The sequence below is a fragment of the Lolium rigidum genome, chromosome 7 (genome assembly GCF_022539505.1).
Source record: "Lolium rigidum isolate FL_2022 chromosome 7, APGP_CSIRO_Lrig_0.1, whole genome shotgun sequence".
Lineage (NCBI taxonomy): Eukaryota > Viridiplantae > Streptophyta > Magnoliopsida > Poales > Poaceae > Lolium > Lolium rigidum.
The window spans coordinates 198945895-198960714 of NC_061514.1; the positions used below are offsets into that span (position 1 = coordinate 198945895).

The following is a 14820-nucleotide window of genomic DNA, read 5'->3' on the forward strand; positions in this document are numbered from 1 at the left end:
CGTAGCTTTCTATGCAAAAATTAAGGATAGAAGAGACATAATCTTTAAGGTCCTTACAAACAACACAAGTTTCATAATTTCTAGCAATGAAGGATTCTATCTCAGAAGCTCCCATAAACAAAACAAATTGTTCTACTTCTTCGAACCCAAAATGAATATAGTTATTCCAATTATAGTTCTTAATTAAAACTTCCTCACTAAAGCCACATTGAAATTTAAGATGTTTAGTATCCTGTTGAGAGCAACAGTTTATATCATGGCGTTTAAGCAAGATTATAGCAATTGTATTCAATTTTTCTATCACAACACTCATAACTTTTCCCGTTCTTGATTCTCTATAGTTATTATATAATTCAATAAGCTCCAAATAGGTTGTAGGTTCTCCCACAATAGCAGTTTTTAATTTTTAAGTTTTTCAAATTTTTATGGATTTTCGGGTATATGAGGAAAATAAAACAAGACAAAAATAAACTAGACAAAAGTAAACTAAGCAAAACAAAACTAGACAGAAATAAACTAAGCACAAATAAACTAGACAAAAGTAAACTAGCAAAACAAAATAAAATAAAAACAGAGAGAGAGGTAGAGTGTACTCCCAGGTGAACTTATGAGTAGAGCTATGCCTCCCCGGCAACGGCGCAAGAAAATAGTCTTGATAACCCACAAGTATAGGGGATCGCAACAGTCTTCGAGGGAAGTAAAACCCAAATTTATTGATTCGACACAAGGGGAGGTAAAGAATACTTATAAGCCTTAACAACTGAGTTGTCAATTCAGCTGCACCTGGAAAAGCACTAGTAACAGGGGTGATGTGAAAGCAACAATAATATGAGAGCAGTAGTAACAGTAACACGACGAGCAAGAATACGATAACACGGAGGCAATGGCACCCAGAAAATAGTTGATACTACTTCCAATGACATATAGAACGAGTATATGATGATGAGAGATGGACCGGGGTTCCCAGCTATCTACACTAGTGGTAACTCTCCAGTAACAAGTGACAAGTGTTGGGTGAACAAATTACAGTTGGGCAATTGATAGGATTGAAATAGCATTAAGACAGAACATCAAGATCATTAATCATGTAGGCATGTTTCCCATATATAGTCATACGTGCTCGCAATGAGAAACTTGTACAACATCTTTTGTCCTACCAGCCGGTGGCAGCCGGGCCTCAAGGGAATCTACTGGAAATTAAGGTACTCCTTTTAATAGAGCACCGGAGCAAATCATTAACACCCCGTGAAAACATGTGATCCTCATATCTAAGCCTTCCCCTCCAGTTGTCCCAATTTCTGTCACTTTGGGGCCTTTGGTTCCGGACATAGACATATGCATACAACTTGTAGATACAATCTAAGCAATAAGTATAGAGCTTAAATCTAAGATCATGCCACTCGGGCCCTAGTGACAAGCATTAAACACAACAAGATTGCAAAGCAACAATAACTTCACAAACTTTATAGATAGACTAATCATAATGTAACAATCCATCGGATCCCAACAAACACAACACCGATTACATCAGATGAATCTCAATCATGTAAGGCAACTCATGAGATCATTGTATTGAAGTACATGGGGGAGAGAATACCAACTAGCTACAGCCTAGAACCCGTAGTCCATGGGGGAACTACTCACGGAGCATGATGGAGGCGGTGGCGTCGATGGAGATGGCTTCCGGGGCACTTCCCCGTCCCGGCAGGGTGCCGGAACAGAGACTTCTGTCCCCCGAAACGGAGTTTCGCGATGGTGGCGACGCCCCTGGAGTCTTTCTGGAGTTTCGTCAATTGGTATCGCGTTTTTAGGTCGAAAGGGGTCTTATAGGCGAAGAGGCGGCGCAGGGAGGTGCCTGGGGCCTCCTCACCATAGGCCGACGCGGCCGGGCCCGGGCCCGCGCCGCCTTATGGTGTGGTGGCCCTCCGGCCCGCCTCCGACTCTCCTTCGGTGTTCCGGGGTCTTCCGGGAAAAATAAGATACTTGGGTCTTTGTTTCGTCGAATTCCGAGAATATTGCTCGAACAGACCTTTTCGGAACCAAAAACAGCGAGAAAACGGAACTGGCACTTCGGCATCTTGTTAATAGGTTAGTTCCGGAAAACGCATAAAAACATTATAAAGTGCAAACAAAACATGTAAGTATTGTCATAAAACAAGCATGGAACATCAGAAATTATAGGTACGTTGGAGACGTATCACCTATCTACTCCGGCGCCCCCCCTTCTCCATCTCCGGCCGGCAGCGCCGCCGGATCGGAGTCGGGGGCGGCCCGACAAGAAGAGCGAGTCTACCAAGGGGGAGAGGAAGAGCGGTGGGAGGGGAGGGGGAAGTGAGCGGCCCCGGTGCGGACCATACACCGCACACGGTATACTGGTATGAGAACTTTGTTGGAACTTGAATATTTTCACAGCAGTTTCTACAATGTTTATACCTGGAGAAACAGTTTACGCACAAAGTCTGAAATCCAAAATACACTGATATCATTGGCCTTGCGGCTCGCGCTGTTGTGCAGCTAAAGATAAAACAATTTGTCTGCTTGTAAAAGCATTTGCGGACCCCAGCGGCACTTGTACGCCAGTTCTTTTCGAAACCGTAATCTATGGGTTACCATGCCACCATGCATGTATCACCATTATCATGCTCAACGACCGTTCCCATGCGTTTTCGTCAGTCTTTGGACTTTATTTAGTTTTGCTGTACTTGTGAAATTTTGATGATGTGTATGCATGCCCAACAACCAGTAGTCGATGTCTTCTTTCTTGTGCTGATCTCGTGACCCCATAAATCCAGTCATGATAGGTTCATCCACCTCAACTAACCCTTGCACGGACGGTGGAGCAAAATTTACAACAAGGTGGCCAACTGTTTCGGATATAGATACCGCATGTGTTTCAAAAAAAAAGATATAGATACTGTCGCCCAGTCACATACACACACATGCATTGTACATGTACACTAGTAAAAATCCCTAATCCCTTTTTCTGAAAAAAGAATGCCGCATTTTTATACATATATACGCATTTAGATAAATTCGCGGTATCTTTTCCCTAATGGAGGGAATATGATAATACAGATTTTTTTGACAATTTGTTCGATGACACGCTCTTACTTGTATAGTTCTATATTACACACACTAAATAGTTTGTGTATATTGATTTCTATATTACACACACTAAATAGTTTGTGTATATTGATGATCAATACTAACTCCCCTCAAAAAAAAAAAAAAAAACTAACTCTGGTGGTGCACATTAAAATGGAAGGCACACTAATTTCCTGGAGAGAGAAGTATGATGGAAAATATCATTAGTTGTGGTTGCGATCGTGGCATTTTAACTTTGAATCGCAAACATGTGAAACCTACATGTCGCGACTCAAAGTTAGTTTGAATAAAGTTAGACAATATGTTTCGGAACTCTGAGCCGATGTGTTGCTGATTGTCATAGTTTCCGAAACACAATATTAACAACTAGTTTGTATTGTAGTAATTAAAAACTAGAACGTGTGGGTGCCCCTAAAACAACAACTTTCATGGGAAATAGAGAGGGTACTACTCTAGAAATCTAATACGCATTTGAATCGTGTTAACCTCACATTTATTTTAAGGGCCACATTTTGCATTGAATGATTGAATGGTTGTTTGATGCACATTGTCTTGATTGAAACATGGGTCTGTTGAAGTGCCCATTTCATCATTAACATGACAAGCTCGACGGCCCCATTCACAATCTTTGTTTTTCAGCTTCGATTAGCTTTTCTTCACAACTCCTTAACTTGCATACACAGTCATGGATATGCCTTGTCTTCTTCCCTACCAGCACTCATCATCACCACATAACAAAGTAGTATTAGCAGCCCATGCATGGGTTCATGTGCACTCCACACCACTTTCATTTCTTTTTTCCTTGAAAAGAATACACCCTTCAATTCTTTTTCTCGAGTGTACTACTAGTGGTAGGCTTTATTTTTGTGTACTAGGCTAACTCCCTCATTCCTCTCCACACCACGACAAGGAAAAAAATAATTCTCTTCTCCGCGCTCTTGATCTCTTCCTCCCATCTCCAGTCTCCATCCTCCCCAAGGCTGCTTTCGCAGGATCCAAATCCTACCTCGCGCGCAGCCACTGGCCTGTAGACCCCGCGCTCACTGCTCCTTCCCTGCCAATGCCCTGTTCCTGCTCAGCTTTCCTCTTGGACCGACGAATTCGATCCAGCGGGCGGCGTCACGGTCGCCAAGATTTGATCCGGAGGGTCCATTTCCGCGGGTCATTGCGCTCGTACCTTCGGATTTGTGGCAGCTCTCGATCCGTAGGTGGTTGGGTTCAGCGGAGAGAGGGGTCCAATTCCAAAAGAAACCTCCTGCCCAAATGCGTAGGATTGGTGTAGCTGATTCGTAGCTGGCTGTTGCTGCTGTTATTATTCTTGTACCATTGGCGTGCGATTCGTGTCCGGGGTTCGCGCGAAATCTGGGAGCGTGGAGATTTGGGAGGTGTTCTCCTTCCTGTGCTCTATGAGGAGCAGCATCCTGTCGGAGTCGCCCTGCGACGAGCAGCACATCCACGGCTTCAACCCGCAGTCGTGGCTGCAGGTGGAGCGGGGGAAGCTGCCCAAATCATCCTACTCGTCTTCCTCAATGTAAGCACACTCCCACTCCAAAATCCTAAGCATTTTCATTACCTCCCAGTCAGCCTCATTTTGATGTGCTGCAACCGAACTACTACATTTCCTGATTAATCTCGATTGTTGGCGATGTGCAGTGAGTCACTCATCAAGATTGCCGAGCCCCCTGTAGTACCACTGTATAAACCCTTGAATTACGTGGAGGTGCTGTCGAGGATCCACGAGGAGCTCGAGCAATGCACAGCGATCGAGCGGCCTGGGCTGTATTTGATCCAGTCCCAGGTGTTTCGGGGCCTTGGCGAGCCGAAACTGCGCCAGAGGAGCTTGCATTCTGCGTGGCGCCACTCCGGGACTGTGCACGAGAAGGTCATATTTGGGGCATGGCTGCGGTACGAGAAGCGTGGGGAGGAGATCATAGCTGACGTCCTCGCGTCGTGCAGGAAGTGCTGCCGGGAGTTTGGACCGATCGATGTTGCTTCCGAGATGCCCATGCCGAATTTTGAGATAGTTGGTTCAGAAATGGATTTGACGTCGCATATTTCCTCCATCGTAACTTTCCAAATAAGGGATGGGAGGGTGACATGTGACAGGTGTAAGATCGCCGCTCTATCCATCCCGTTTTGCTCGATGCTTAATGGACCGTTCACTGAGTCGCAGCTTGAGCTTGTTGATTTGTCAGAGAATGGCATTTCGTTGGAGGCCATGAGGGCTGTTTCAGAGTTCAGTTGTACACAAAGTTTAGGAGATTTACCTTTGGAAATCTTGTTGGAGATGCTGGTGTTTGCAAGTACATTTTGTTGTGACAAGCTGAAAGACGCATGTGACAGGAAACTGGCTTCATTTGTTTCATCAAGGCATGATGCAGTCGAGCTCATGGCATTGTCATTTGAAGAAAACGCACCGGTTCTTGCCGCTTCCTGTTTACAAATGCTTTTACAGGATTTACCAGATTGTCTAACCGATGAGCTTGTTCTTAATCTCTTCCTGAGTGCAACTGAACAACAACAACTTATCATGGCTGGACATGCCTCCTTTTTATTGTACTGCTTGCTTAGTGAAGTCACAATGGACATTGATCCGAGGACAGAGACAACTGTGCTCTTGTCAGAGAAGCTAGTTCAATTGGCAGTAACACCTTCACAGAAGCAAATTGCTTTTCATCAGCTTGGGTGCATTAGACTTCTGAGAAAGGAGTATGACGAAGCTGAACACCTATTTGAGGTTGCCTTCTCTGCTGGTCATGTGTATTCCATGGCTGGTCTTGCTAGAATCTCTGCTATAAAAGGAAAAAAGGTCTTGGCTTACGAAAAGCTCAGCTCAGTAATATCGTCAAGTGTACCACTAGGATGGATGCATCTTGAGAGATCATTGTATTCAGAAGGTGATAGAAAGTTGGCAGACCTTGACAAGGCAACGGAGCTGGACCCTACTCTTACATACCCTTACATGTATCGGGCCACATCCTTGATGAGAAAGAAGGAACCTAGACTTGCCTTAGATGAAATAAATCGACTCTTAGGTTTCAAGTTAGCGTTGGAGTGCCTCGAGCTTCGAATTTGTCTATATTTAGCTCTTGAGGACTACAAATCTGCACTTTGTGATATCCATGCAATTCTTACTTTATCTCGTGAGTACCGGATGTTGGAAGGACGTGTAGCCGCTTCCAAGATAGGCACTCTTCTCGGGGCACATGTTGAGCAGTGGAATACAGCTGAATGCTGGCTCCAACTTTACGAACGCTGGTCATCAGTGGATGATATTGGCTCGCTTTCAGTGATCTACAAGATGCTTGAGTCAGATGCAGCAAAAGGTGTTTTACACTTTCGGCAATCTTTGCTGCTCCTTAGGTAACTTCTACTAGCACATCTCCCAGAGGATTCCCTTATGGCCAATTTGATCTTCAATTTAACTAAAAGTGCTGCTTAACATTTGGGCTTCCAGGTTGAACTGTCCTGAGGCAGCAATGCGAAGTCTGCAATTGGCTAGGCTACATGCTGCAACTGAGCATGAACGGCTGGTATATGAAGGATGGCTTCTGTATGACACGGGACACTGTGAGGAGGCCCTGCAAAAAGCAGAGGAATCTATATCTATTCAAAGGTCATTTGAGGCTTTCTTTCTGAAAGCCTATGTTCTGGCTGACTCAGGGGTTGATCCTTCTTATTCTGCAAATGTTATATCACTTCTTGAAGATGCATTAAAGTGCCCCTCGGACCGACTTCGGAAGGGTCAGGTTTGTGCTTTTGTACAGTATCACACAAATTACCCTAGAATCTTTATAAATTTCACTTCTGTTCATTGGTTGAATCTGCAGTTTTGACACAATTAGCTTAGCATCCACATGACCCAGGCTTGGTAAAATGGAGGGAACATGCAAATCACATTTGATGTGGGTTTGAAATATGCAAACATCATGATTCTTGCTGCTGTATTAGACGTGTTGGACAAACGAGAGTGGAGGAGTAAAAAAAATTATAGAATCATAAATCACTTCCTCATGGCAAGACTCAACTATACCTGGAAGTTCAATACACAGAACTTTAATCCTTTGTACGAAAATATTATTGCCATGTTGTACATGCAGATGCTATTTTATGCATCTGCATGAGCAGTTGCTAGATTTTTTGTTTTGAATTTTTTTTGAGAATTTGAATTACATGAGAAATGTTGCTAAACTTAATTACCAAAATTTAAGTTAGTGCTTTTGACTGATATTGACCTAGCAAGTTAAGACAGAGCATCCCGATGATGTAGGATGATTTTTTGTAGTACAAAACATCCAAAGTGTAGTCGTATCTGTGCTTTCTTTTCATATATCCATTAAGTTGTCATAATTAAGCAGGGCCCTTAACACTTTGTGTGCATAAATGTACTGCAGGCTTTGAACAACCTTGGTGGCGTCTATGTTGATTGTGGGAAGTTAGATTCAGCAGCTGATTGCTATACAAGTGCGTTGAAAATCCGACACACCAGGGCCCATCAAGGTCTTGCTCGTGTTCATTTTCTCCAGAATAACAGGGATGCTGCATATGATGAAATGACAAAGTTGATAGAGAAAGCTAAAAACAATGCTTCAGCTTATGAGAAGCGCTCAGAGTATTGTGAACGAGAACAGACTATGTCAGATTTGGAAAAAGTGACCCAATTGGATCCATTACGTGTTTACCCATATAGATATCGAGCTGCAGGTTAGACTAAACTAAAATTCAGATTATCCAGTATTTTTGAACAGTAATGAATATTACTGGGCTACTTTATTTCGTGTCTTCTTTGGTTTATGCATTGATACCAGTAACTTATATTTTAGATTCAAAACTATGTTGGATGGAGTAACATTTTCTATAGCTGTTATCTTTGTCATATGAAATTTCTGCTGTTTTCGAATTTGGCCTTAGCTGTTGACTGGACTGTGGATACCGTGCTTTAACGTAAAATTTGTGATGACTTCAGTAGTTTATCTTCTGTTGAAGGATAGGAAATGATATGCACACTGGGAATTTATCATATTTTTCTTTGAAATAAAAATATTACATGTAGTTTATTTAATTTAACTGTTTGCCCTGGTAACACGCGTGTGTCCTGTAGTTTGAACTGCATCTTCAAACTTACAATACTAATAGCTTGTCCCTTTTTTTTTGGAATGTATTGTACACACTGCAAATGTTATCCTAACATAATTTGTTTTAACTGATGTTCATAGCCATATTTGTGCTGCTTCCACACCCACTGGTTTCTTTACCCTAAGGTGTTGCTTATCTTATAGAACATTCCAAGTGGGTTGTCTTGGTCATCAGTCTCAAAATATTAGTTCCCAGGCCAAGGGGGTTGATAGTGTTTCTTATCTTCAAAATGAATAGCAGATTTAGCAGTGTAATTCTCTTGCCCTCCTTTTGTTTTGAAGATAATGTAACCAACTATTTGGATGGTTTTGGTTCACAGTACTAATGGATAGCCACAAGGAGGAAGAGGCAATAGCAGAGCTCACAAGGGCGATTTCCTTCAAAGCGGACCTCAACCTATTGCATCTTCGGGCGGCGTTCCATGAGCACACTGGGGATGTCCCTAGCGCTCTTCGTGATTGTCGAGCCGCCCTCTGTTTGGACCCAAATCACCAAGAAATGCTGGAACTTCAGAAACGCGTGAACAGCCAAGAGCCCTGACAAAAGGTCGTGCTAAATTGTGTACTCTATGCCACCATTGTTATTCCACATAGGTGATCCTCTTGACATCCTTGACTTCATTCAAGTTTCTTCGTCTGCTAGTTAACCGCTGTAATATGATGTTCTTGGCAAGTTGGAGAAAACTACTTTTGAAAGGCGGCATCGACCAGGCTTGGCCATTGATGCATGTGGCCTTTGTAAAAGTAATGCCTAATCATTGAATTCTACTGGAAAAGATTCTTTTCGTGCAAAATGTAACTGTCCAAGTTCTAGTGTTTGGTGAGATTATCCTTATATATTTGATGTCAATGATTTAAAATTTAGGAATGTTCTGTTCTTCCATCTGAACAATTTGCTGTTGATTGAGCCTTCAATTTGTAGCTGCTATGCTAATCATAATGTCAAAGTCTTTTCCTTTTGCACTGTATATATAACCCACCTAAAGTTACCGAATAATAAGCTGCCATGCGCACCTTTTTTCCCTTCTCCCTTTGAAGGGCGAGACTTGCAGATGAAGTAACAGGTCGTTGTATCCAGGATTGCTTATCAAACCACATCTTGAAATAGTGGTTTCAGAACATGTAATCTTAAAAAGGTGATCTTCCCTGATGTCAAAAGAAATCTAAATCCTTTTGACCTTGAGTGCGACATCGACCTATTGTTTGATACCCTTTCTCTGAAACGTGTCTCGTCTAAGCTTGGTGACATTGTTAAACAAGCATGGGCTTAATCTGTTGGTTGTGGTTGCTCATCAAAGCATGCGGCTCGATAACAACAAGCAGGGCTTGTTTTGACTGCTGTAAAAAGAGAACAAAGCAAAGGGTTTTATGGAAAACTTGTTATTGCTTAAGCATATGTGAGAGTTTGCCGAGGCAGCTAAGAGCATATCCAGCTGCATGACCCATTTCGAACACGAAAAATCCGTTTTTGCCAGCCCGCGGCACTGAAATCGCCTGCTTTCAGCGTGTGCCTGCTTGCATCGAGGTATGCCCTAACGGCCCGACGTTTTTATAGTACCATTTTTTATTGAAAAAGGAATAATTTACATAGTGCAGAAAATTAAATAGAAAGACTAGAAATTTAACCCTAGCTAACTAGGGCACCCGCCATGGCCGCCTACTCCTCGTGGTCGTCGAGGTCGACAAAGACCGGAGGTGCCCACGGGCACATACCAGTATAGAGCCGTTGTGGCGCCGGCGGTGGCAGCGTTGGTGGGGGAGAATGTGGTGGCTGCGGCGTAGACGTGGGAGGAAGCGGCTGAGCGTGCGCCTAGGTACGCCCAAGCGTGAGTGGTGGAGTCACCAACCTCCCTTGAGCCAGTGCGGACGTCCCGTAGTTGGATGGCCAGGCCGTTCCACTGGGCGAACTGGTGGAGCTCGCTCTGGACGATGGCCATTTCAATGGCCTCCTCCTCCATGAGCTCCGCTGGTTAGACCTCCTCCTTCATGCCGCTGCTTGGAGCATCTGCATTGTCGAAGAGGGCGTCGTCGTGGCCTTTGTCCTCCGCGTCGTCGTGGGACCTTCGTCTTCCTTGTTGTCATCGAGGCCTACGCCATGCTCCAGTACTGAAGTGTAGTAGGTGAGGTAGCGCCATTAGGACGACACGGAAAGCCACACTGACGTCTACGGTGAGTATTGGCACGTATTAGGCGAAGCAGGCGCGGTCGCTGGTAGATAGGCTCGAGGGAAAAGAGCCACAAATGCATTGACGCATACATGCTGATCAGTTTGTATCGGGCCACTCAGCTGAGGGTTCACACATTTTTGTAACCACTAAACAAAGAAAAGCCACTTTTAAACCGTTTTCGTGAACCCTAATCAATGGACCATTGTTGCTTTGTTTGATGAGGTGGCTGCCACTATCACTAGACATTGCTATGCTGGCGAACACACGGCACCTGTCGACCTGGACCCACACGTCAGCGGCTCTCTCTTCCATCAGTCCTCGCGGTAGCTCTTTTCGTTTGGACCCGGAGAGCGCTGGTGATTGTTTTCTCTGTAGGCGGTGCTGCCACCTACCTGTAAGATTGCATAGGCAGAGACACCGACACTTGTCGAGCAGGCCCATACAAAGAAGGCCCACGTCGAGCCCAGGTCCCGACACGTGCCCCTCCCTCGCCGCTCATCCGCCTCCTCCTCCCACAAACCCTTCCTCACCTTCCAGAACCTTCCATTCCCAACACAGCCAAGCCCTTCACCCCCACGCTCCTCGCCGCCGCTCCTGCCAGCCAGCCGCCGCCAGGAGAGATCGACTCCATCCCGGGCCGCCGCGACCTCCACCAGGATCTTCCCCGCCGAGGCCTCGTCCCCAGCTTGGATTCGCTCCACCTGCCAAATTAAAGCTCGCGTCCCCGTCTGGTCCCCGGCAATCTTTCAGCTGTTCTCTCCGTGCACTTGCGGACATGATGGCGATGCGTTCTTAGCAGCACAGCTCGCCCCGCCTTATCCTGTCCCCTCCCCGTGCCCACTCCACCTACCTCCTCGCCGCGCCACCGCCAACCCTTCCTGCGCGTTCCCCGCATACCAAGACACCCTCTTTCTTTCACTCGGTTAGCTGCCGCGGCCATTTCCGGGCTGCCGGCGCCGGAGGTTCACTGACGAGGGTTTACTGTGGGTATGGACCCAATGCTGAGTCTGGTGAAGGAGGAGATGAGCCACGCGGGAGGCGATTCACCCGCGGATGCGCCGGCGGCGGAAGCGGAAGCGCTGCCCAAGCCCATGGAGGGGCTGCACGACGCCGGGCCGCCGCCGTTCCTCACCAAGACCTACGACATGGTCGACGACCGCGCCACCGACGGCGTCGTGTCCTGGAGCGCCGGCAACAACAGCTTCGTCGTCTGGGACCCCCACGCCTTCGCCTCCGTGCTCCTGCCCAGGCACTTCAAGCACGGCAACTTCTCCAGCTTCGTCAGGCAGCTCAACACCTATGTAAGCCATTAACCCCACCTGCCGTTTCCCCTTGCGAATTTGCAATGCACCTTGGTCCGGGATGCGACAGGTTGATGTGGATCTAGCCGGTTTGTTTCTCCCAAATGCAGTGTTGTGGAACTGTTTCCTGGGAAATTGGTTTAACATAGACATTGAATTTTTTGTTTTGTCAAATTGGTGAAGACAAGTGGGTAAAACATGGAATTGTTTGCATATTAATTTGGTGGTTGACTGTTGCAGTATACTATTCTATTCCACTTCTGGCCAAATAGTGCGGAAATTAGCTCTTACTATTCTTTATGATTGGGATATGTTGTACTACTTAAGTACATTGATTTTATTACAGGCAGAGCTTGCTAACTCATGAAAGTGTTATGTGTCCTATTACATATTTCTTGTGTTGAAAAGTGCAGGGTAAGGAATCCAAGCGGACAAAACTTATTTTCAATAACAAAGCAGTCTCAAACTCTATTTAATAATGACTCTCCGGTTAGATATAAATAAAAGTTGTATTTTTACAGTTACCTGTGAATCACCTTCCTAAGGTACTCTCTCTGTCTCATGGAACTTGTCTGAGATTTGACTAAATTTGGATGTACCTACATACTACTAGATAGTGTCTAGATACATCCAAATTTTGATAAATCTAAGACAACTTTCATGGGATGGAGGGAGTACTATTGCTCATGTTATCAGTAAGAAAAAGTAAATATTACAGAGACCAAATGTTAATGCTGTGTGTTTCACACTCATTTATCTCTACGCTGTTAGGGCTTTGTTACTCAAAATCATTTTTTTCAAGACAATCAAGTGCAACATTTTCCTACATGCTCTTGTGCTTCATGTTAAGGGTTCTTCTTTCCTGAATTTATAGCAGCTTGGATATGTTTCCAGCATGTATCCATTCTTTGGATCTTTTCGAGAGCATGTGCATGGTGACTTCTTAGATCACATGTCGCTGTAAAATCCTTAACTTCATAATTCATGTAGCTGTTGCGCTGTGCGGTTACCTGTTTTCTCCATTCAGCATTTCAGTGCTTAATTAAATGTGCATTCTCCCTCTCCCTTTCAGAACTTTTGTACTGGATAATGGTTCTGTTCTAAATTAAGTTCAAGATTCAAGTTGGCATTCTTTTCTTTGTGCCACAATAGATGACTGTTTTTAGTTTTTTTTTCCCTTAAAAGAGAAAAGTTAACTGAAAAACATTATAGAGAAATAACCAGAAGATACCCTGGCGAAAGTTCCGTCCCCTGGTCCTGTTGCATCTTGATCTAGAAAGAAGCAAATTGGAAATGTAATGTTTTGTGTTTTTCATGCTGAGAAAGCATTAACATCTTGCTGCACGCTTACATTATGTCTCCTGGAAGTAACCTTTCCTCTCTGCCTTGTTTTGTTGGCTTGCCAGGGTTTCAGAAAAGTGGATCCTGACCGATGGGAATTTGCTAACGAGGGTTTTCTACGGGGACAGAGGCACCTTCTGAAGAACATTAGGCGTCGAAAACCTACTGCTCATACTGCTTCAAATCAGCAGTCTCGTGGATCATACCTTGAGGTTGGGCACTTTGGATATGATGGGGAGATCGACCGGCTGAAGAGGGACAAGCAACTGTTGATGGCAGAAGTGGTGAAGCTTAGGCAGGAACAGCAGAGCACGAAGGCGCGTCTGAAAGCCATGGAGGATAGGCTACATGGGACCGAGCAGAAGCAGCAGCAGATGACGGCTTTCTTGGCACGTGTCTTGCGGAACCCTGAATTCTTAAAGCAACTGGCTTCCCAGAACAGGATGAGGAAGGAGCTTCACGATGCCATCTCGAAGAAAAGGAGGCGTCGCATCGACCAGGGACCTGAAGCTGATGACATGGCCAGTAGCAGCTTGGAGCAAGAGACACCTATTCTGTTTGATCCCCATGAGTCAGTGGAACATCTTGCTGAGGGGTCAGTGGAACTCCTCTCTGCCGGTATCCCATCTGACCTGGAAGGTTCAGTTGAACTCCTTGTCGATGGAATCCCGCCTGACCTGGGAGGTTCAGTGGAACTCCTTGTTGATGGGATGACATCTGATCTCAACGGCTCAGGTATCGATGCTAATGGTGTAACAGAGCCACATGGTTTTGATCTCGGTGCCCATGAAGTGCAGCAGAACGGAGCCCAGGGGTTGCCTAACACTAATTTTTGGGAGGAGCTGCTGAACCAAGGACTCAGCGATGAGAATGACAACCTGGTTGACGTGGGCGATATGGATGTGCTGGCCAAGAAGATGGATTATCTCATCTCAAATAGCCCGACTCACACAACTTAGTTCTATTTCGTTATATTAAATCGCTGCTACTTTCTTCATGTTCCATGCATCTCACCCTGCAGTGTCTCCTCAAGGAATTCTGCCATGTCGAGAGTGATTCTCCACCGTGTCTTCTGTGAAACTGTCAGTGTCATCCATCGCTGGAGAGGGACTGTGAGTTGTTTGTTTTAGCTGATTGACCGTATTGATCTGGTTTGTTTCAGACAATGTAGCTGTTGATCAGCACATGTTCTGATATAGGATAGCCTAATGTGGCATGATATTCTGATGTTGAAGGTTTAGTAGTTTTGTGGATGGTTTCGCCGAGTAGGCCTATGTTTATTTCATTTCCATTTGCTATATTCTTGGACATTAACGTTTTAGTTTTCCATAGTTTTTTGCAACCCATAGATTCGGTCATAGTTTTTGGTTTACGCAGATGGATCCATCAGCGTGTTATCTGGTTGCCGTTTTTTTTTTCCGAATTTGTTTGCTGTTTAAACATGGGACGGCCGATGTAAATTGTACAAATGATGATATCAGGAACTACAGAAAAAGCACGATAAAACATGGACATGATCATAACGTAAGAACGAATATGATAAGTTGACAACATCAGTTGTTTCCCATGGTGAGCCTGTTAGCAAGAACGTTTGTCTAAGGCTGATGAACAAGACATGTGCGGCTTTTCGTTCGCGTTGGATGTATACCATCTACTTCACCTTAAAACCTAAATCGACGTGAACATACGTGTAAAAATTGGCAAAGTCATGTACTCCAGAAACAACATTAGAAACTCGCCTTGCCTCGTCTACGTCTTGAGGGGTGGGAA

General features: G+C 44.8%; 2 protein-coding genes across 2 annotated transcripts; both read left to right on the plus strand.

Moving 5' to 3' along the window:
* The first annotated feature begins 4354 nt into the window (after window positions 1-4354).
* Window positions 4355-9077, plus strand: LOC124674034 (ETO1-like protein 1). The gene is made up of 5 exons (XM_047210072.1): window positions 4355-4636; window positions 4759-6468; window positions 6563-6854; window positions 7500-7809; window positions 8561-9077. Exons 1-5 carry the CDS (start codon window positions 4512-4514, stop codon window positions 8779-8781), a joined length of 2658 nt encoding a protein of 885 aa, XP_047066028.1. The 5' UTR covers window positions 4355-4511; the 3' UTR covers window positions 8782-9077.
* A 2320-nt stretch (window positions 9078-11397) lies between these two features.
* LOC124674250 (heat stress transcription factor A-2b-like) lies at window positions 11398-14205 on the plus strand. The gene is made up of 2 exons (XM_047210290.1): window positions 11398-11709; window positions 13116-14205. Exons 1-2 carry the CDS (start codon window positions 11398-11400, stop codon window positions 14007-14009), a joined length of 1206 nt encoding a protein of 401 aa, XP_047066246.1. The 3' UTR covers window positions 14010-14205.
* The last annotated feature ends 615 nt before the right edge of the window (window positions 14206-14820 follow it).